Source organism: Pangasianodon hypophthalmus, chromosome 29 (genome assembly GCF_027358585.1).
Source record: "Pangasianodon hypophthalmus isolate fPanHyp1 chromosome 29, fPanHyp1.pri, whole genome shotgun sequence".
Lineage (NCBI taxonomy): Eukaryota > Metazoa > Chordata > Actinopteri > Siluriformes > Pangasiidae > Pangasianodon > Pangasianodon hypophthalmus.
In genome coordinates, this window is record NC_069738.1 from 131,032 (window position 1) to 155,193 (window position 24,162).

Here is a 24,162-nt window from a genome sequence, read left to right on the forward strand (position 1 = left end):
AACTCATGTATTGTGCATTGCTTTTAATCTCTGTGTTATTGTGATTAAATATTCAATCTGATACTGTGAATACTGTTAAAACTGCTTTATTTTGTTTTATTTACTAAAGAAATCCATTTATTTTCAATACAGATTTATTTCCTTACAAAACTAAAGCTGTTTAATTTGCACCTCCCGAGTCGAACCTATTGGCCTATAGATGTTAAAATATTGTCAGTCGACGCAGATGCTACAGACACAGAAGAGAACTCCTAAGTGAAAGCTTGACTGCTGTACTAATTCACAGCACCAGTGTCTCACTCCCCAGCCAATGTTGCTTTAAAAAGAAACACCACCACACACCACCGCTGTTTTCACTATTCTTTTTTTCATTTGTCCATCCCCATGTTTTATGTTTCAAACTTGTTACTACAAGAAACACATCTTTCAGAAATCAGACTGTCACACGCTCCACACCCCACAATTCAGCCACACTTTCTCTGCCTACTACAACTCCAAACAAGTAATTATTTTTAGTCCTCTCTGTACTTGTTATTCTGAGATGGCTGGTCTATAGAGTGGAGCTATGTTGAAATAATCTGAGAAATAATACAATAATAGCATGTAAACAGAACATTCTCAGTTAGAGAGAACTTTATTGAAATCGTAAAACAGCGTAGACATGGAAAACATTTTCAGGATTACTGTAGAATCATTCTATAGGGTGAAGTACATATTTCACACCATTTGAACACCCAACATTAATTTATTCTCCCAGTCAGTGTAATGTGTATTGTTACTCAAACTCAAGCTCAAACTCCCTCAAAGGTTAAGAGTAATAAGAATGAATGTAAAGGATGTTCAATCATTTAAACAGACAGATTCAATCATTGTGTAATTAACAATTAATATTTCTTTATGATTCAGAAGTCATGGAAACTCTTTAACAGAGAAACTAAAGCCGTAAAATCTTTGCTCATAATGCATTTGGAGAATGATCCGGATGCTCAGGAAATGCAATAAAAGACATTTTTATTTCCTCTTGGGCCTACACACCTGTGAACAACAAAAGGTAACATTGGGTGTTAGAAAGCAGAAAAAAGGTTTTTTTTTCTCATTAAGATCAGTGATATGAGATTCTACATGACTGTAGATAGAAATTGCACCATTGTGATCACTGGTTTTTAAAGCTCTAAGACTAAGTTCTGATTTTTTTATCCCAGTTTAGTGAAAAGTCCAGCTGTGTCCAGTGGAGTTGAGTGACTTCTATAGGGATGAAATGGGATCATGACCACTTCCCAGTCAATGGGATTATAGACAGGTTTTCCAAGTCACTCTAAACCTGTTGGAATGTCACTTGTGTACTCACTACATTTTAATGGGTTTAAGAAAACTGAAATGTGAGGAAAACATGGCATATCTCTGTTATTGAGAGATTTACCTCTGCTTTTTGCGGTCCAGATAAAAGGCCCCATGGAGATGGAGGCACTGTCATGAATGTCCACAGACCTGCCTGAACGGTGGCGATATCCAGGGAAACAACGCTGCACAAAACACACAAAATAAAGGAGGCTTTATTTTTCTTCCTTTTTTCCTGGTTCATAAATGGATGCATAAATTAAAGCATTCCATTATTGTAGCAGCTAAAGTGAAGTCAGATGAGTGTTAGATTAGTATTTAAAGTGTATGTTACTGGGCACCAAAACTTACAGACATTTTACTTTTCAAAAAATAAAAAGGAACATTCAAACTAGGAGTGATATTTGAACTTATTGACTAACTTTAACCTGCTAGGTAGTAAATCCTTTTCCAGCCTGTTCCACTGTTCCCACTTTTGGGATCACTACAATTAGAATAACCAGAAACTCACAGTATGTAAACAGTATCCATCAGTATCACCTTATTTTATTAGGTACACCTGCTTTGCCTCTAATTGGCTAGTTATCAGCCCCGTGAGCCACACTGTCACTTTGTAGGTCTAAAATTACTGACTGTAGTCCATCACTGAAGCATCACAAAGTATTGGACCTCTCTACCCTGTCTATCAGTGGAAAGGCACCAGCACTGAGCAGATATGATTAGAGTGTTGGTTTATTCTCAGTACAGAAATGTCACTGACATGTTTTTGTTGTGTGTGTGTGTGTGTGTGTGTGTGTGTTTTGAAGGTATGAGTGGATCAGCTACAGCATCCTCACAATGTAGGCTTATCTTACATGCACAGTGTGTGTTAATCAGACTCTTGCTTTCATTAGGGTAAGATTCTAAAGTTCTGAAGTTTATTAACTCACCGCTGCACAGTTGTGATTTCTCAGAAGGCAAAGGTGAATGCTGCAGTGAAGGAAAACCTTGGATTCATTTTCATGAAAAGAAAACATCTTGAAGGAGAATCGTCCAGTTGTGGAGACACCATTCTCAAAAATCTTCACTGTGCCATCGTGTGGATTAGGACACCTGAAAATATTTCATATGCAATTGGTTTAATTGCCTTCTGGGTATGATACGTGCTGATAGTAGCTATTCTCCTTACTTAGAGAAAGTGGCTATCCTGATCTTTCACTGATGTTTTATGTGGGCTTTCCTTCTTAATGTAAAGGGGATGATATAAGTGCAACAAGTAGCAAAGATATTTTTATTATATTACTCTATTACATTATTACTCCAGACGGCAGACATGTGATTAGTTACATGGGAGAATCATGTCAATGAGAAACTGAAATCATGTCAGTGAATAATCTCTTAAAACAAATATCAGTGCTCTTGTTGACTTCAGCTGTATGTTTGCCAGGTGATAGATACCATTTAATGAGCTTGAGTGTGTATAAAGGACATTAGACACAGGATGCTGAGTAACTTCCACCTACTTACTTCTGCCAAGACAGAAATACTTGTACTAGGACCACAGGCAGCTAGAAGTAAGCTTTCTGATTATGGAGTCGAGCCTTTCAGTTACATCCTTTCAAGACCTTGGTGTAATTATTGACTCCAGTCTCCCGTTTGATGCTCACATATATAACATTACTTAGGCAGTAATTTTACTATATTATTTGTATTTTATCTTCTTCCACATTGAATATTATATTGTATCCCTCTTGAAGCTCTTAAGGATTTATTTATTCTATGATTATGAATCTTTAGACTTTAATGCACTTAGAAACCGTCAATAAGCCGTTAGTGTCTAATATATGGAATATAGAATCTTCTGATTTTTAAAGGATTAAGATGATTTCATAGACACCAAATTATCCACTGAATTATTTAATTTTGCATATATAATAATTGAAATCTGTTTATTTATATGCAACTGAAGTCAAGTTAGTCAACCTAGCTGAGACACTAGATAATTGTAGCACCAATATTGATTCAATTCTATTCTATTCTATTTGTATAGCACTTTTAACAATGGACATTGTCACAAAGAAGCTTTATAGAAATAAATACATTCAATTTGAAGTTCCTAGCTGCTTAGGATGAATATCCTCTATATATAGGTAGAGAAGGAGGAAGTTACTTACTTTCTAGTGATGAGGTCCCAGCGGACAGTATAGTTGTCCTCATTTACAGGTGTAGCCCAACAGGAATCTATCACTGTGGCAATCTGACGGCTGTCGACTCCTTGAACAAAGACACCTATGTAGATTTGCTGGCCCACCTCTATATCCACCCTGCCAGTGTACTGGTGGGAGAATCCAGCATCCTCATAGGGAATCATCCTGACCTGGTACATGCCCTGCCCAGTTGGAAGAATCTTGTGCACAATGCTTTGAAAAAGTACAACCACAGACTAATTAGATGCGGGCATATAAGTGGTGTCAATGCATGCAAAGGTTAAATTACATCCCTTACATAAAAGTTTATTACTGAACTGTACCCCTACCTCTGAATAGGATTCAGCTCTGTGTCCATGCTGAATGTCTGGGTGAGCTGGTAGATGCAGGAGAAGTTAAGTTCCAATCTTTTCTCCCTGTGAATAGAGCCTTCTGGTGAGTCCACCTCCCCTTGGATTTGGTTCTCATAAATGAAGTGGGTGCCATTGGCCTGTAAATATTATTGAAAATAAGGAAATTAAATTCGAGCTTTTACATCTCTGACTTCTTGATTTACAGGTGGCAAGTGCAGCTGAAATTTAAACCTCAATTGACGGTTAGGTATACCGTGAGATTTGTGCCACAGATGTGGTCATCATTATCAAAGTGGAAAACCAGTCTGCCATCTTCAACTTTTCCTTTGCAGCTGGGGTCATGTAAGTGCAGGTTGTTAGCAGGAAAACCAGCTTCAAACAGCTGACAGCGGGACAGAATCATGGTGCCAGAGCTGCTTTCACATATTTCAGTAGAGTCTGGGAGAAAAAAAGTAGTCAGTCAGGGAAGGCTTGTGGCAATTAAGTATTTATAGCATTTGTTTCCATGGAAATAAAATTTTAAAGATATTTACTGTAAGATTCAGGGTTCGGTCTGGGATAATTCTCATTACAGAAGCAGCCATAGATGCCATCTTTCTCCCCACACCATTCATTCTCAGTACAGTCCAGAGCCTCACAGGGGTCCACTGTTGCTAAATAGAGGAACAATAGATGACAGTCAGTAAAAAATAATACAGTCAGAATACTAATTAAACCTAACATTTCCCCTGTAGTATTATTACTGTAATGCCATTTTATTAAGTCCACTTTTTATTCAGATTCTTAAAATACTGTATCAGTGATGGGTGCATAAAGACAGAAAACTTACAGCAAGATAGATCAGAGCGCCAGTCTGGGATTTGGAGCTCCAGTATGGTGCAAGCAGCATCATAGGCCTCCACAGTTGAACAAAGCAGGTCTTGTCCCCATGACTGTGGGTAAGCACACAAGTCATACACACAGGAAGTGAAGTAAGATTCAGGGTTGATATGGAAATGGCAGTGCCGGAAAGGTCCACTGGTGTTGGTGATGATGCTGCAGAGTTCAGAGTACTCTTCTTTGAAGGGGCAGTCATTAGCATCACCAAGCTGGTCAGTAGCACCACATCTAGACAGGACACAGGATGGACAAGGATAATAAAGTGTAAAAATCAGAAAGGGTTTGCAAATTTGCAGCTTGAGACATCTACAGACAAATATATATATTATATACATGAAAATAAATATCTCAATTTTGAAAAATCTAGTTTTTTAGCTGTCACAACTACATGTATTTTCTCATGACCTACAACATAGATGGAAGGTCAATGGCTAAATGCTAGTATATCGCTATATTGCTAATATTGTTCATTGTAGAGAATGAGTTAGGCTGTGCAAGGCAAAGTCCATGTGTTGGCTCTAATTTCACATATTTATTTTACTGTTATCTTATAATCAAATTAACTACCCTGGGCTACTGATGTTTGATTTCCAGCTGTTGCCAAAAACAGCATCATTTGGTGCAAGTGCTCCATCCGGCAGGGTCTTGTCATCTGTAGGATCTCCATTATTGTTACCACACATCCCACATACAGATCCATGGAAGCCTGGGCCCAGTCTCACTAAAAGTGTAAAACGACCATCGAAGTAGACCATGAGCTCATGTGACGCATTCACAACTATAAAATTCTGCTCATGATATATTTCTGCTAGATGACTGATTTGATAAGCAGATGAGTCCACTTCCTTCCCATCAACCTGTAACAATAAAAAAGAAAATCCCTAAGGACCCATGTTTCACACATATTTCCCTGAAAGCGGGGAATAAAGTATCATTTTAATACCTTCACTCTCCTGTTTTGTCCGATTGTAATTCGTGTTTGCTCCTGTTGTTTAGTTAGCCACACATCCACTACAGATACAAAGGACACAACCGTGCTCCCACGATGCATGTTGGTTGCCACCACATGGAATTGTAGACCGTTGTCAGAGACACTCCCACATGTCTGAGAAATCTCATATGAACAAGTGCCCTACAGAAAGTTTGAGTAATTATTAGAGCATTCAAAACAGTAAAATAACTGTAACCTACCATGTAATGTTAAAATGGGTTCTCACTTATTAAATGTGATAAAAAGAGATTACTGACTTATTTATTTATGTTTATTTTACATACACACAACTAATACACTTATTCACAATTATGGGCAATTTATCTTTACCAATCCACCTACTAGAATGTTTTTGGGAAGAGGGAGAAAACTGGAGAACCCAGAGGAAACCCACACGGACATGGGGAGAACATGTAAAGAAACTCCGCATAGACAGTAACCTGAGCTCAGGATCAAACCGGGGACCCTGGAGCCATGAAGTGGCAATACTACCTGCTGCACCACCATGTGGCCCTGTCATATAATCTTTTGCTTTTAAAAAAGATAATATCAACGTAACAGAGAAGAAAAAAACCCTTTCTTACCTGAAAGTGGGCCACAGCCCCATCAAAGGTAAAATAATGGGGATCGCCTGAGACCATGCAAGTTGACATTTGGCTGTAGCAGCCGAGTCTACCATTCTTGACCACACACTCCTGGGTGGGAGTGCAAAAGGCAGAGATGCAGCGCAGGTCATTTGGAGCAAAGCACTCACAGCGTTGTGAACATCCTTCAGTCCAGAACTGCTCACCGGCCTACAGGAAAAAACACAATGGGTTTACTAAGAAAAGAGATTAGATTAGAGGGCTTTGTCATTCTAGCTATATATACATGTATACAGAATGAACTAGCATTCTTCAAGTCCGTACAATTTTCTAGAAAATGACAACAGTGAACACACCTGACACGTATGGTAGTTCAAAATTAGAAGAAAAAAAATTGGCAGTGCACAATGGGCATAACAGCAAAGAGACAGAGATGTGACAGAGATAAATACAGCAAAAAACATTAATTACAACGCAACACACAGCACAGTGCAATATACTGTACAGTATATACAGTAGTATTGTGAATTAGTGGTGGTGTGGGCAATAAAGCATTATAACCACTAGCCGCATAGAAGTCCATGAGAAACACAGCGACTGTTGTGCTGTAATTATAGCTATACTAGTATAGGTGGACAGTCTATACTGACATTACTGAGAGTTTATGTGTGGCAGGTGGGGGCAAGATTTAGCAGGAGTCTGCAGAAAGAGTATGGAGGAATGGCCAATGACCATTGCATACCTTTAGCTTATTAGTTGGAAGCTTATATAAACAAACTCTCTCTCTCTCTCACTCAATATTAATCTCACTCATGCTCATTATTTCTCAGTGAGCTACATGGGTGTATGAAAGAGAAAAAGGAGCCAAGTTTTTGTCTTTTAATTTGGTTATTTTCATTGTTTTCCCTTTTTTGAGTTTAAATATAAAGCTCACTGTTGCTACTCACTGTTCACTTCTCAAGATGTCTCAGTTGTCCATCACAGTATATAAGAAAAAGCCATACAGTAATTGAGAAAGAACCAGATTAGCAGATAGGGTGCCTAGTGATGTGGCTAGTGCATGATGATGGGGCTTGTGCCCGTTTTATGGGTTGTGCACCATCAAGGGAGGTGGGTGAAAACTGGAGTTTTCAGAGTCCTGACCATTTGTGGAACGAAGCTGTTTCAGAGCTGTTAAAAGAGGTGAACATAGCAAAGATAACCTATTCTGAAAGGCTACCTATTCTGAAAAAGCCCACATTAGACTCCCCCCTCTTTTGGCTGCTCCCATTCGGGGTCACCACAGTGGATCACCTGTTGGATCCATGCTAGCTACTAGTCCACCAGAGAACCAAAAAGCCCAAACTAGAATATTAGAAAATATTTTTAGTGTTATTTCTCTACCTTCTCTCAAAAAATCATAAAATTCATACAATCATTTGTCTTTCTCACCCATAGTGACCTTTGGGACCCTAACTAGTCTGACTTCAAAGTAGCACACTCCACAGGAACTGCTCTCATGGCTATCACTGGGAAGATTCAAGTTGCTAGATCAGAGAGACAAATCTTCAGTCCTGATACTTCTCAATCTCTACGCAGCTATAATCATATGACTTTTCATTAGACTGCTATGCTGATGGCACTTAACTCATCCTCTTTTCACTACTTTTCACCTTTCCATATTTTTAAGAACCTGGAAATAAATGAGATTTAATTGGAATTATACATCATGAATTTGCACAAAAAAACCAATCACATTAAAGTGTGGGGGAAAATCATTGTGGTTTGGAAATTAATTTACAACTAGAAGTCCTAAAATTAGTGATTGTATATCATCACTTTGAAACTCCTAAATTACTTCTGGTGCAACCAGTTGCCATTAGAAATTAGAGTTGAAATCTCAATATATATACACCTGTTTTTCAAAAAATCAAAAAACCCAGTGTTTGTTAGAGAACATACCTAAACAACCAGCATCATGAATACCAGGGTGCTATCAAAACAAATCCAAAGTTCTACCAAAAGTATTAATCATGGTTTGGTTATTAAAAAAAAAAAAAAAAAAAAACGAACGGTGAATAGCTCAGATGGGAGAAAACATGTTCATGAGACAACTAGGGCCATATTCTGAATTTCTTAATGAATTTTCAGAGTTCGTCTCAAACCTGGCTGTTTCTGTAAACAAAGCATTAATTGCTGGAGACGTTAATATTCATTTTGATAATCCGGAAGACCCTCTGAGAACAGCATTTGTGTCCATTCTAGATTCAGTAAGGGTTAATCAGAACATAATAGCACTCACTCATAATGGTGGACATACTCTTTAATTTAATACTAACATTTGGATTAAATATAGAAAATATAGTTGCACAACCCCAGCCTGAAACTATCTCAGATCATTTTCTCATCTCATTTAAAATGTGTCAGTCATAATATATGCACTTTGCTACGCTATCACATCAAAAGTACATTCAAGCCATCTACTGCACAGAGTTTTATCAACAATCTTCTAGAGTTATCAACCTTGATTCAATCACCATCTGATCCCACAGAACCTTTTAAAATCAACATTCCGCTACACTCTAGATAATGTAGCCTCACTTAAAAGAAAAATAATTATAGAGAAAAAATGATCACCCTGGTATAATGGTCAGAAGCAAACCTTAAAACAGACCACTCAAAAATTACAATATAACTGGCATCAAATTAATTTTGCATTATTCCAAATTGCATGAAAGGAGAGCCTTCTATAGCTTTATATATAGCTATAGAAAGGCTCTCAGATCAGCATATCTCTCTACTCTAATAGAAGATAACAAAAATAATATTAGAGTCTAATTTAATACTGTAGCAAAGGTAACTAGGAATAAGACCACCACAGACACATACATGCTAGGCAAAAAATTCAGACAATTAAATTAAAGCCAGACTACTGGCCATGTAGACGACAATATAACCACATCAGATCAGTGATTAAAATGCTTTACTCCACTTCAAGAGACCAAACTAATTTCACTAATTTCCTCATCAAAATCATCAACTTGTGTACTAGATTCCTTACCTACATATTTATTCAAACAGATACTACCAGAAGCAACTAAACCTCTTCTAAAGATAATCAATTCCTCCCTTAGCACTGGCTATGTACCTAAATCCTTTAAACTAGCAGTTATCAAACAACTGATTTAAAAAACCTGACCTCAACCCCTCTCAGCTGTCCAACTATAGGCCAATATCAAACCTCCACTTTACGTCCAAGATTTCGTTCTCTCACCACTGCGGCCTGGGTTTGATTCCTGGCCAGGAAACCAGCCCCAGCCACTGAGGTTGCGTGTAACAGTATGATCTCAGTGCCCGTGCCAAGCCCAGATAAAATTGGGGAGGGTTGCATCAAGAAGGGCATCTGGTGTAAAAACTGTGCCAAATCAAATACATGGACCAATGATCCACTGTGGCGACCCACTAACAGAAGCAGCCAAAAGAGGAACATCATCTTTATGTTCAAGATCGTAGAAAAGGTTCTGTTCATACTTACATAGGAATAAAATTTAGGAAATGTACCAGTCAGGACTTAGGCCTCATCACAGCACAGAGAGAGCACTGGTTAAAGTGGTAAATGACTTACTACTGGCCTCTGATCATGGTTTCATATATATATATATATATATATATATATTAAAGTAAAGTTTGGTGTTGCACAAGGCTCTTTTAGTCCCACTGCTTTTTTTCTTTTTATATGCTTGTTTCATGCATTTGTTACCTCTACGTTGGCTCCCAATAAAAATTTCATATTGATTGTAAAATACAACTTTTTAACTATATAGCACTGAATGGTCTCACGCCACAGTACCTGAGCAAACTTTTGGTCTTTTATGATCCACCACGCCTACTTCAATCAAAAGGTGCAGGCTACTTGTTGGTACCTCGCATAGTGAAGGCTGCAGCAGGGGGCAAAGCTTTCTCTTTCAAAATCTCACAGTTATTTAACAGCCTTCCAGTTAGTGTTTGGGGCTCAGACACAGTCTCAGTGTTTAAGTCTGGGCTAAAAACATGTTTATTTTTTTTCCAATGCTCATTCATGGGTGGTTAACATAACACAGATACAGCAGAGCACTGGTGTTGATAAAATATCAACAAGTCATTATTACAAGTCTATATTTAACCGCCACAAAGATCAAATGAACGCAATCCTTTGTTTTAATTACATGTAATTGACTCTCAGCAATTATGGTAAGAGAAAAAATAACATTAACCAGTCAGTATCAGGCATTTTCTTATTTCTGTTTGAAAGTCACAGTCTGAGGACAAATTGAGGTGACAGCCTGTGTAGTACTGGAGGTTTACTTCAGGTGGAAAAAAAGCAGGCTTTATTAGATAAAATATAATTTTAAAATTTTATAATTTTATTATAAAATTTATAACTTGAGTAGCATCTAAATGTAATCATTTTGCCCCTACTACTGTCTGGTATCCACCAAAAATGCATGAGCATGTCACATGTATCAATATTGCAGTGATTTTATTTAGAATATTTTTCCTCATCCCCTCTGAAACAGCCCAGTAGCATGGCTAGGACATTCCACGAAGCAGTGCTTTATGAAAGAGTGGCAAAAAGAAAGTATTCCCTGAAAAAAGCCATGCCATGTAGAAATAGATAATCTGGACCATAGCCAAAAAGTAGAATTTTGACCAAACACTGCTTATCACCCTGAGAACCCCTCTGTGAACCATCGTGGTGGCAGCATCATGCTGTAAGAATGCTTTTCTTCAGCAGGGAAACTGGTCAAGGGCAAGTGCAGCATAGATACAGCCGTTTTATTTTAGAATACTGGATAATCCTAAAATAAAACCTGACCCAGTCTTACTCTCCAACAAAAGAACGACTTAAGGCACACTGCCATGTAATATATGAGTGTTTCAAAATCAAGAACCTGAATGTGTTAGAATGGCCCAGTCAAAGTCCAGCCATCGATCCAATTGAGAATCTGTGGCAACACCTGAGATTTGCTCAGTTCACCAATGGTCTCCATGGATTCAAATGTGAAGCAGTTTCAAGAATAGGCAAGAAAATCAGGATCCAGATGTGCAACGTTGATAAAGTTAAATTTTCACACCAAACTTTGTTGTACACAAGTATAATAACAAAGATTTCTTATCTAGAGACATATGCTAGGAAACTTCCAGCTGTAATTGCACCCAAAGCTGATACTGAACCATGGAGGTGATGCAACCAAGAAATGTCCGCTTTTGTTTTTGTTTAATGTTTATGTCAAATAAAATATTTTGCATTTTCTCATCTAAGACATGTTGTGGAAATAAAATGGTAAAATTCCATTTTAAATTCAGACTGTAACACTTCAAAATGTAGCACAGTCCAAGGGTGGTGCAGTGCAGGGTGAAATGATGCCAGAAACTTACCTGGAAATACAATCCATTGTATGAGCAACCACACTGCTCCACAGGCAAACAGTTTCCACCACTCCTTACAAAGCCTTCATCACAGAAACAGCCCTCTCTGCATGCTGTGTCACACGTAGCATTTATGTAGCTGGCACAGGTGTCTCCACAGTCTGAGCCACATAGATCATAATGACTGTTCATGGGGCAGTCCATACCTGAGGAATTAGCATATACTGTATAATGGTATGGCATTTCACTGTGTGACTTTACTTACACATCTGATACTTGCAGTTGTTTAATTCTGCATTGGATTTTAAATGAGTTATGGTTTAATAACGGTCAGGAAAAAAATACTGATTCCTGATAATGAATCTGGTGTAGACACACATATTTTAGTTTCATCATTTGTGAACTACAGTTTATTGTTTTCACTTCCTTGTTGCGTTACTTACGGCATGTCGTGTTTTCTCTCCAGGGGTAAATCCTGACATTGGCAGACTGACATTTACCAACATACGTTTCAATGGAACGGCACAGTACATCACTTCTGTGCCCAGAGAGGCATAGATCAAAGACACAGTCATTAAAATAGGCCTGAGGATCAACATGTGCATGACAGAAACTCAAAGGACCCCGATTGTCAATTATGATTGCACACAGAGACTGTGCTATAGATGGGTCTTGGCATGCTGAGCATGAGTCTCCACAACCGTGATTACATGTTGTGTCATTCCCCACTTCCCAGTCAGCTCCAAATTCTGAAGCAGAAGAAGTCAGCGTACCAGATCGCATACGGAAATCATCATTGCTGTTACCATTGAAGTCACCACAGAGGCCACATGTGGCTCCACTGTAATTCCCTGGAACTGTGATTAGCACCACCCAAGAGCCATCGTAACTCACACTTAGGCCAAAGTCAGTTGTAATATATGTATTCTGTCCACTGGAGTAAACTGACACACGGCCAGAGTCGAGAAGGGCAGGAAGGTTCCTGGTTTCACTATCAATCTGGTGGAAAGAAAGGTAAATCAAAAAGCAGCTTCCATAGTATTAAAGTATTTATTTTTTTCTTCAATATTTACCGTAAATCTATTTGAACTGCCTTTCAGCACATAGAGTTTTTTTACACCAATTTTGAATCGTTATAAGCTTTATTTAATCAGCCTAACATTTTAGCAACAGTGCACTTGTCAGTAGTGAAATTGGTTTTATGGTAAGAAAAATCATTTTTATTGCTCACCTTTGCTGTGCCATACATATTGCGTGAAACGTGCACCAGATGTCCTGAAACATTGACATTAACTTCAACAGTGATTGACACTGAGAGTCCATTCCATGCTTCATTTCGTGCAGTGACTTCAAAATATGGTAGCCCTAGAGTATCGTTACATACAGTTGCCAGTGTATATTGGCATGTACCCTGGAAATCAAATCTATGTCCATCAAAAGAGGTGTAGTGGGGGTCCCCTGAAGCAGAGCATGTGGCACTGGGTTGAGAATGGCAGCCATATTCTCCATCAATGACACGGCATATTTCCTGATCTTGACAAGATGATGAACTACAGTGGACGATACCTGAGGTCCCATCACAGACACAATGGACAAGACACTGCTCACCATACCAGAACTGCTCTCCACTCTGCCTGTAACGGCCTTCATGAAAACAGCCACAACCAGTAGGGGGGACACACTGGTCTCCACTTAGCAGAAGCCCATTATCACACTGGCATCCTTCCTGGCAGTATTGAGTGCAAGGGAAGGGAAAAGACAGACTGGGACAGGCTGCAGGGCAGGAAGTGCCACATTCCTCAAAGTGGCTATGGGCTGGGCATGGCAAATCTGAAGAAGAATATAATTCTAGTTAGCTTGCTCTAACTAGACAAACTGACAATTTATGAAAATAAAAAAAGCAAATATAGTCTAGAAGCAAATATAATCTAAAGCTAATATTTCCAGTACTCACCACAGTTGGTAATATTTCTCCATTCTCCTACACTAATGCCATTTTGCTTGCAGAGTACAGAGTAGGCTTGTAGAGCCTCACACAAGGCCTCTATGGCACCATGGGTCTGTTCCAAATTGTGTCTGCAATGTGCTATCCATATGTAAGGGTTCAGACTGCTGTGGCACTGAGCAAATGGCCCATCTGTAGAGGCCATGATGCTGCAGTACTCAGTGAACTCGCTTCTGTTCTGTCCTGGTTGGATGACGTCTGATTCTATGCAGTTGGCTGAATGAGACCCATTTCTCCAGCTATCCCCAAACACCTGTGCAGTATTTAACAAGACTCCACCTGGGCTGTAAAATTCATCTCCTTGGTTTCCATTGAAATTCCCACACAAGCCTCCAAGTGTACCATTGTAGGTGCTGGGTGCAGTGATTCTGATTAGCTGTGACCAGTCAGCTCTCACAGTTACCCCAAAGGATGTTTCTATAATGATACTGTTCACACTGCTGTGGTAGATAAGGATTTGACTATTGCCAACACTGAAAGGTAGAGCAACTACCTGGCCATCAACCTGAAGGAGAAGGTCATAAGTGATTATGATTATTATCACTGCACTGTATCACTTAAACATGCATAGGCATATTAATGCATTCTCTCAATTTTGTAAAAGAAATCTACCTGCACACTTCCTCCTTCTTTCATGTCTATGGAGATCTGTTTTCCATTTGTCTCAAATTTAAGCAACTTTGAGAAGCCCTGAAGACCCATGGGAACTTTCTGTATGATCACTGCAAAGTTAGCTAGTAGGGATGATCCTATAACTCTTGTGAGGGTGAGTTCACAGGCTCCAGGATAACTGAAAGCCAGTTCATCAAAGGTGTGATATGAGCCTAGTCGGTCAACCCAACAGGTGGAATAACTGATAGGTCTGCAGCCCCTTACACCATTATTGGTGGTACACATCTCCTGTGGGCCACACTGATGATGTTGACAGCTCATTACCATATTGGTGCAGGTGCATAGCCTGCCACAGTCACTGTCCAATACCACTGATTGACCCTCAGCATAGTAAAGTCCTTCAAAAGTGCAACCACAGTTACTCTGAAGAACACATTCACCACCACTTAGGACATATCCTGCATCACAGATACAGCTTTCCTGATTTGGTAAAGTGCAGTGTGAAGGTGCAGAGGGGTTACTGCATGTTGCTGGGCAGCTTGTTCCCTGGAATTCATAGTGACTGTGGACAGGGCATGGCATTTCTAGGAGTAAATGGAAGGGTAGAAGTACAATTAAATTTGAAGCTTGAATAAGTTTCTAGTCATGCTTATTATACTTTGTAACACCATTACAGAGAAGTACCCTATATGGTCAAAAGTTGTGGATATCTGACTATCATGCCTATATGCACTTTTTGAAAATCCAATTCCATCCCTTTGGGGATTTCTGCCAATTCAGCCACAAGAGCATTGGTGAGGTCAGGCCCTGACAAGAAGGTTTGGTGTGCAGTCAGTGTTCCAAATCATACCAAAGGTGTTGAGTGGGTTTCAGAGCCCTGGTTTGAGTCATTCAAGTTCTTTGATACCAATCTTAGCAAACCAGTGTCTTTATAAAGCTTGCTTGTGTACATCAGCATTTTCCTGCTGAAACAATTTTGGGCCCCTTATTTCTAATGAAGGGCAACCTTAATTTCTACAACATACATTGGCATTCTGGACAATTGTGTGCATTCATCTTTGTGGCAAAGGTTTGGAGGACCACATTTTGGTGTGGACATCAGGTGTCCACATACTTTTGTCCATATAGTGTATTTTGCTTACCACAGAATCCTGGTCTCCTCCACTGACCCAGCTGTATGCCTTGCTGCTGGCACTGAGTAGCATAAACACTGATTGTTCCACACAGAATTGGCTGGTATCCACCTCCCACACATAGATCATATACACAGCTGTTTATAAAGGTCTGAGGTGACAGACTTGAGTGGCAGTTGGCAAAGGGACCATTAATATCTGCCATGATCCCACAGTGATCCGAGTTATTATAAAGGTTGCTCTGATCTGTGGTACAACCTGCACATTCTAGGCCTGAGCACTGGGTCTTCTCGCAGCCGGGGTCATTGTCACCCTGTGCCTTCCAGGAGTTTCCAAATTCCAAGTCTGAGCTCAAGATTTCTCCTGAAGGTGTGCGGAAGTCATCATCTTGGCGGTAATTAAAGTTACCACACAGGCCACATGTGCTGTTTTGGTACTCATATGGTACATTGATGGTCACATACCTATATGTATCATATGTAACAACCAGTCCAAAATCTGTGCTGATGACTATAGAACCACCTGATTGATAGACCTGAATGGAACCATTGTTAAGGCTGAATGGTGTTACTGCAAAAGTTCCATTCACCTGTAGAGACAATGAGAATAATATTAGTAAGTTCAAAAAGAGCAGAAAACTTTCACTGAAGAACTGTAGTCATTCTGACCTTGGCCTCATATGGATGACCTTTCACCAGTTCCAGTTCTTTGTCATAGACAAATACCCTAACCAGGCGTATCCATGACAGATATGTACTACCCCGATGCTCATTCTTTCCTTCAACGCGATAGTATGGCACGTCATTTCCACAGGCCTGAAAAGAATGATATAGTCAGATACTTTAAAAGAGTGAATATGCAATATTAGATTTCCCATTAATTCTAACCAACAAAACAAATGCTTTTAAACCTCAGACAGGATGTAGGTACAGATTCCTTGAAAGGGAAAGCTTCGACCATCGAAGGTGATGTAGTGGGGATCAGTATAAACGGTGCAGGTTTTGCGTGGTATATTTTGGCAGCCAAACTGGAACGCAGCAGGACGGCAGGCTTGAGAAAATGTGCATGGCTGTGAGATGCACTGGAGACCTGCCTGGGTGCAAGTGCATTTTTGCTGGCAAGAGTTATCTGTCCAGAACGTGGTATCACGTGGCACAGAGGTGCCTAGTAGAATAAAGCAGTTAGGTCAGATTCTAGTTTGTAAAGATAAATGTGAACTGTGTGACAATTGACTTTCAATCACATATATTATTGTATGTATCTTGTAGTGGCATTACCATTAAAATGACACATTTGTGATCCATGATCTACACGAAATGCCCATCTTCCTGAGACATGCACATTACTGCTGTAGGTGAAACTTGTGTAGTTGTTTTGAAAAGACCCAGGAATTGAGAAATAGTCATTGGAACTAGCTGTGTCGTAACCAGCCTAGCAATAGCAATCAAGAAAGTAAAATGATCAAACATGTTTCGTCAACTTTACAGGTTAGAGTATGCTTATGGACTAATGGTCAAAAAGTTACCTGCACACGGTGGGATGTTGGAGCAATCACACCGTAGTTCATCAGAATAAATGAAAGATGGCCATTGGAAATCAAAACTACTTGGAAAGATGTTTCCTAAAAAAAACAGAATGCAAATATGTGATATTAAAAAAGACAAATTTTCCATCAGATAAACTTTTTTTTTTTTACAGACTAATATATTGTTATTTGTCAAGAATTCACACATGGTGGCCATTAAAATTCTAAGATTCTGAAAAGAATATCTTACCGTGCCAGAGTAAGAAAAGTATGCTACTCGATCCCATGTTGCAACAAAGACCCAGGTGGCACTGAAACTCAGCTGGGGGAAATATTGATTTATGTTTTGAGTAGCTTGAGTGAGAACACTGCCAGAAGTGTACTGCTGATATGAAATGACACCATTTCCACGATTATCGATATCTGTCCAAAATGGAGCAATGATGTCCCGTCCACCATGCGCAGGGAATTGGTAGGGAGTGAAACTGTTCCATGGGTTATTAAAGGTTAAGTGTCCATTGTTGTTTACCTACAGAAAAAAGACACCTTATTCCAGTTCTCATGAATCATGATTAATTCATGCATACTAATAAAATATCCAATATATTATACATCTGTTTTTGTAAAAGTACCAAATACCAAATACTAAGAAATTCTGAAATTCATGTAAATATTTCTAATATTTACTACTCTACTTTTCATAAGTTGTTGCTAATAATATTATTTGTATGAAAACCTTTGTGTTAAATTGAAAAAGAATGCCAAATAAAAGCATTTTCACTAGTGGCCTCAGCATTTTGGACCCCATTATACATATAATAGTAAAAATTAATATTGATAACTGTAGTACCTGACAGTGTTATTTGTTTTAAATCTTTGACCTGTATCAACAACTCTTATATATTCTTTTACTATCTATGTTATAGTGAATGCCTTCTTGTCAGGATATTCTTTGTCAGCATTTATCTTCATGCTTTTGGGTTTCATGAGAATGGACTAACTTTCATGGGCTCTTCATAGAATAATTTGGTTTTATGCAAACTGAATTTTGTGGGTGAGTTAATCTAAAGGTTTTTTTTTCTTTTTTACAAAGTGGCACTTTACTTTTGAGTAATGCAGTGCACTCCAAACAAATGATATCCTTCGATTCTGAACTTGAATCTGAAACATAAAGCCTATTTGTTTGTTCATTCATTTCTAAACATTCTATTTTAATCCTCGACTCTTCTTTTTTAATAAATCATGGCCCTATTAGAAAGGCCAAATGCACCCACAAATGTCTGCAAATTCACTCCTTTTTAGGCAGATGTCTCCAGTGCTGTAGTGAGTTTCTAGTCTGTTGTGAATAATTTTCATAAGTGCATGTGATAAATTGCAGTAGAGGATCTGCTACAGAAGCTGTGATTGTCCAAGTGTTGAGTCGCTGTGGTTTTTAAAAATATATATATTTATTGGTTCTGCTACAGCAGTTTTTTAACTACTTGGTTCAGTCTACTGTACTATACTGCTAGACCCACTTGTGGACTACAGACTGACAACTGACTACCAAGTCCTCATGAAATAAAAAAAAAGAAGATTAGCTCTTATTTGAGTCTTTTACTTCAATTACAGTCAATGTGACAATTTGAATTTAGAACATTAAAAACATTTTGCTTACAAACATTTGGTTGTATGTGTTTCCAAAATATATAAATGGTTGCTGAAGAGTGATGACAGATGAACTTCCATCATCTATCTTTCCATTTACTATATCTCCAAGTCCAAATGGGTAGAAGTGTCCTAAGACAGCAGATCAGATATATAAAACATTAAACCAGGAGAAGACAAAATCAGTATGAATATAAAAAATATCTTGTATTAATTCACATTACTAAGGCATAGAATGTGTTATAAATCAGAGCCTATTACTACTTAATTGTTCAATAATAATGCAAGGTGACCTCAGGTGGCTCCGATTAAACACTAAAATGAAATAAATAAAAGGACTCACATTATTGTGAAGGCATACCAGTTGCTAAACTACTAGCTTTGATTTATGTCCAGGAGCTTTTAAATATAGCTATAAATATACCTAGCTTGTAGGTATTTCAGAACAATAACTGGTTGGAAACCTAATATAATCCAGCATTAAATAGTTTTACTAAGAGTCACTGAACTCTATAGGTAAAGAACTGTCCTTCAGTTCCTCTCTCTCCCCCGACTCTAGTGTGCTGCAGGGTTTTTTTTTTTTTTTGACATCAGATATTTGTTACTAGCCAAAGACAAAAACCAGCATAAAGACAGGTTAGGGTAGGATCATAAAGTTAAGACACTAGACTTCTACTCAGAAGGTTGTGAGTTCAAATTCCAGCTCTGCCAAGTTGTCACTGCTGGGACCTTCAACAAGGACCTTAACCTTTACTCCTGAAGTACCTTCTAAAACAAATGTCAAGGCATAGAATCCCAGGCTTTCTGTAAATTGACAAAAAAATTTTAATGGATTAGCATGTTCCCATGAACCCCTTACAAAGCTGTGCATTATTAAAGCCTGCTTTATAAGGCCTGCTGATCTACTGTACCAAAAGCCTGGGCAGAACCTGCATTGTTTCTCTTGAATCCAAAGTTTTCAGAGTTCTCCAAAACCCTGTGATAGACTTTTTCTGGGAGACTCAATTATGTGGTTTCCCTTTCATTTCGACCATCTCAGGTTGCCAGGCTGTCCTGGATCTCCATGCAACACTGAAGAAGCATATCAAACTCCAACCTTGTCCAGTGCCTTCAAAATCTGCCAAATCTCATCCACTCCTGCAGCCTTGCCACTATGGCTCAGGTAAATCTGGTTGATGCCCAGGGCAACAAATCCTACTCAACACCAAGGCGAGATCAAATGACAGCTCTTTCCCTCTATTCACCCAAGGGTTTTGTTTCACTTCATATAAAAATGGTTTCTTCACAGATAATAAAAGATAAATATACAATACAATAAAATACATCACAAAACAAAATAATAAAATATATCACAATTAAAATACATTTCATTGTGATGTATTTTACTGAGGGGTATTTAAATCTGGGCAGTAGTTTGGGCAGTAGTGATTGAGAGGATTATTTAGCTGTGGGGTATTTGTGCTTGAGGGGGTATTTAGTTATGGGGTATTTTTGGTTGAGGGGGTATTTAGATTTGGATGTACCTGTGTTGGGATATTTAGCTGTGGAAGTCTCCATCAAAACCACATCATCATCCCTTTTTTAAATAATAAAGTGCTAATTTAAGTGCTTCATGAAGCGGTATGCATTTAGTCTTTGAAGACAGCCAGTGACTCAGCAGTTCAGACAACCATGGGGAGGTTCACTCCACCACCTAGATGCCAGGACAGAGAAGTGCCTTGATGCATGTTTCGATGGACCTTGAGAGTTGATGGGTCCAACGAAGCAGTGCTAGAAGGCAAGGCTTTGTAGGCAAACTTTATATAGCAGCTTCTCATATTCACATTGTTTTTCCATTAGTGATACACTAGCATACTAGCATGATGCTGATGGCTAGTGAGAGCTGGATGAAAATGTGTGACACATCTGCCAAATATGTGTTAATATCACAGACATATGGCTATAAAGTGTGCAAACACTAGGGTGACCATACATCCTCTTTTTCCTGGACATGTCCTCTTTTGGGTATCTAAAAATGCATATGGCCAGGATTTCAAAACTCTTTAAAAATGTCTGAGTTTTCACTATGCCTTCATGTGAGGGCAGTGATGGCTCAAGAGTTAAGGCTTTGGGTTACTGATCAGAAGGTTGGGGATCAAGCCCCAGCACTGCCAAGCTGCCACAGCTGTATCGTGCCTGAACATGTGCTCTGACCCCAGCTTCCTAACTAAGCTGAGATATGTGAAAAAGAATTTCACTGTGCTTTAATGTACATGTGACAAATAAAGCCTTCTTCTTTGATATTTGTTTCTACAAATGTTTGCCACACATTCTGTGTCTGTATTTCCATTGCTTTACCCATCTTTTTAGGTCTCACCTTCCTGCCTGCCACATTTGGTGATGAGTCACCTTAGTGAAAGCAAGTTATTTTTAATTTGTTACATTCTAATCCACACTCTTGTTTTGTTATATGCTACTAAGAGTCTAAACGATAGCCACAGGTCGGGTGATCAGTAAACAGGACTGAAGATGGAAGGGACAAACTCGGAAACCAAAACTAAGTAAGTCAAGCCCAAAAAGAGAAAACACTAAAGAGGCTGGCTTGAAATTGTCACTACAAAATGCAGAAGTGAAACCTCATAATGGGCGCGAGTGTAAGTGTGCGCCTTATACTGTGAGACTATTGAGAATAGGTGTGTGTGATTAGAAATCTGGGGATGAAGAATGAGGATAGGTGTTTTGTGACAAATTTGAGTCTGTGGGAATTTGAGTCTGTGTGATCTGGGGAAGTATCTAGACCTGACATGTTGAGGATACTGGGAAACTAAGTTTGTTGTCTCTGGCTGAGCTGTGACAATAAGATTTACTTTAATGTAATGTTACTGCATTAAATTTACAAAAAAATATAATGTGGCTGTCTGATTTATATTGAAGTAGTGACTGCATAAGGGTTACCATAATGTAATATGACTCTGTAAGATTTACATTAATGTCATATGTTTACAAAACAAAACAAAATGTGCTGTGTGGGTATTAGCAGTTTAGAGATTATTTCATTTCTTACTCTGAGAAAAGTATTGTCATTTGGCATCATATAAAATCTAAATTGAAATTTATTTACCTGGTGGTTGGTACAAGATTGTTCCCACTGCAAGAATGAAGATAGATAAGATTCAGTGTGACTGCATAATGTTTACAGGTATTTACATGTATTAGCTGTGGGGGTCTTTGTGGCAGTGTGGGTATTAAGCCATGTTTGTGGTTGAGGTAGTATTTACTTATGGGGTATTTGTGGTTTAAATGTTAACATAATGTAACTGCATAAATTTTACATTATCATGTGGCTGCATAAGGTTTGTATTAATAATGTGGCTACATGTCTTGGTGTAGAAGGGAGCACTGCAACACTCCATCACTATAATACACCCTCACTGCAACACTCCCTCACTATAATACACCCTCACTGCAACACTCCATCACTATAATACTCCCTCACTGCAACACTCCCTCACTACAATACACCCTCACTGCAACACTCCCTCACTATAATACACCCTCACTGCAACACTCCCTCACTATAATACACCCTCACTGCAACACTCCCTCACTATAATACACCCTCACTGCAACACTCCCTCACTATAATACACCCTCATTATAACACTCCCTCACTATTAAACACCCTCACTGCAACATTCCCTCACTATAATACACCCTCACTGCAACACTCCCTCACTATAATACACCCTCACTGGAACACTCCCTCACTATAATACACCCTCACTGCAACACTCCCTCACTATAATACACCCTCACTGCAGCACTCCCTCACTATAATACACCCTCACTGCAACACTCCCTCACTATAATACACCCTCACTGCAACACTCCCTCACTATAAAACACCCTCACTGCAGCACTCCCTCACTATAATACACCCTCACTGCAACACTCCCTCAGTATAATACACCCTCACTGCAACACTCCCTCACTATAATACACCCTCACTGCAACACTCCCTCACTATAATACACCCTCACTGCAACACTCCCTCACAACACTCCCTGACGATAAAGCACACTCTCTCTGTAATACTGCCTCACTGTAACACACTCTCTCTGTAACACTGCATCCACTGTAACACACTCTCTCTTTAATAGTGACTCATTGTAACACACTCTCTTTGTAATACTGCCTCACTGTTACACACTCTCTTTGTAATACTGCCTTACTGTAACACACATTTTCTCTGTAATATTGCCTCCACTGTAACTCACTCTCTCTCTAATACTGCCTCACTGTAACACACTCTCTGTAATACTGTCTCATTGTAATATTCCCACAATTTTACTTTCTATACTCTCTATATATAAAATGCAATATTTACCTTGGTTGGGTGTACTTGGTGATGTAGTCGTTGTAGTTGGCATTTCAGTTGTTGTTGAGGTTGGAAATTGAAAAATTTCTAAAAAAAAATAATATAGATACTGTTCCAACAGAAAATTATGAAACATTTTTTACATTTAAAAAAAATGTAAGCCAAAGGGCATGATTCTAAAATTGAACCTTGGTTAACAAGGACCATACTTGGTACACCCTCACTATAATACACCCTCACTATAATACACCCTCACTGCAACACTTCCTCACTATAATACACCCTGAATGTAACACTCCCTCACTATATTACACCCTCACTGCAACACTCCCTCACTATAATACACCCTCACTGCAACACTCCCTCACTATAATACACCCTCACTGCAAAACTTCCTCACTATAATACACCCTCACTGCAACACTCCATCACTATAATACACCCTCACTGCAACACTCCCTCAGTATAATACACCCTCACTGCAACACTCCCTCACTATAATACACCCTCACTGCAACACTCCCTCACTATAATACACCCTCACTGCAACACTCCCTCACAACACTCCCTGACGATAAAGCACACTCTCTCTGTAATACTGCCTCACTGTAACACACTCTCTCTGTAACACTGCATCCACTGTAACACACTCTCTCTTTAATAGTGACTCATTGTAACACACTCTCTTTGTAATACTGCCTCACTGTTACACACTCTCTTTGTAATACTGCCTTACTGTAACACACATTTTCTCTGTAATATTGCCTCCACTGTAACTCACTCTCTCTCTAATACTGCCTCACTGTAACACACTCTCTGTAATACTGTCTCATTGTAATATTCCCACAATTTTACTTTCTATACTCTCTATATATAAAATGCAATATTTACCTTGGTTGGGTGTACTTGGTGATGTAGTCGTTGTAGTTGGCATTTCAGTTGTTGTTGAGGTTGGAAATTGAAAAATTTCTAAAAAAAAATAATATAGATACTGTTCCAACAGAAAATTATGAAACATTTTTTACATTTAAAAAAAATGTAAGCCAAAGGGCATGATTCTAAAATTGAACCTTGGTTAACAAGGACCATACTTGGTACACCCTCACTATAATACACCCTCACTATAATACACCCTCACTGCAACACTTCCTCACTATAATACAC

The 24,162-nt window shown here is 38.8% G+C and overlaps 1 protein-coding gene across 5 annotated transcripts in view; it reads right to left on the reverse strand.

Annotated features, from left to right (window-relative positions):
• Positions 1-626: 626 nt before the first annotated feature.
• LOC117596421 (alpha-tectorin) overlaps positions 627-24,162 on the reverse strand; it is an 87,533-nt gene continuing 63,997 nt past the window's right edge. For 3 of the 5 annotated variants that reach the window (XM_053231207.1, XM_053231208.1, XM_053231206.1), the window contains 26 exons: positions 23,890-23,967; positions 23,008-23,085; positions 21,742-21,768; positions 18,652-18,773; positions 17,245-17,523; positions 16,995-17,090; positions 16,747-16,900; positions 16,380-16,633; positions 16,138-16,284; positions 15,479-16,058; positions 14,337-14,920; positions 13,674-14,229; positions 12,951-13,549; positions 12,163-12,718; positions 11,729-11,925; positions 6,332-6,541; positions 5,700-5,888; positions 5,324-5,613; positions 4,707-4,984; positions 4,411-4,530; positions 4,131-4,315; positions 3,854-4,014; positions 3,492-3,737; positions 2,268-2,430; positions 1,421-1,523; positions 627-1,035 (listed from right to left, as the gene is read on the reverse strand). In XM_053231207.1, the coding sequence (XP_053087182.1) occupies positions 1,028-1,035; positions 1,421-1,523; positions 2,268-2,430; positions 3,492-3,737; positions 3,854-4,014; positions 4,131-4,315; positions 4,411-4,530; positions 4,707-4,984; positions 5,324-5,613; positions 5,700-5,888; positions 6,332-6,541; positions 11,729-11,925; positions 12,163-12,718; positions 12,951-13,549; positions 13,674-14,229; positions 14,337-14,920; positions 15,479-16,058; positions 16,138-16,284; positions 16,380-16,633; positions 16,747-16,900; positions 16,995-17,090; positions 17,245-17,523; positions 18,652-18,773; positions 21,742-21,768; positions 23,008-23,085; positions 23,890-23,967 (6,260 nt within the window). In that variant the 3' untranslated portion in view covers positions 627-1,027. The remainder of the gene's footprint in view (positions 1,036-1,420; positions 1,524-2,267; positions 2,431-3,491; positions 3,738-3,853; positions 4,015-4,130; positions 4,316-4,410; positions 4,531-4,706; positions 4,985-5,323; positions 5,614-5,699; positions 5,889-6,331; positions 6,542-11,728; positions 11,926-12,162; positions 12,719-12,950; positions 13,550-13,673; positions 14,230-14,336; positions 14,921-15,478; positions 16,059-16,137; positions 16,285-16,379; positions 16,634-16,746; positions 16,901-16,994; positions 17,091-17,244; positions 17,524-18,651; positions 18,774-21,741; positions 21,769-23,007; positions 23,086-23,889; positions 23,968-24,162) is intronic. The other 2 variants (XM_053231209.1, XM_053231210.1) reach the window with 2 other exon arrangements.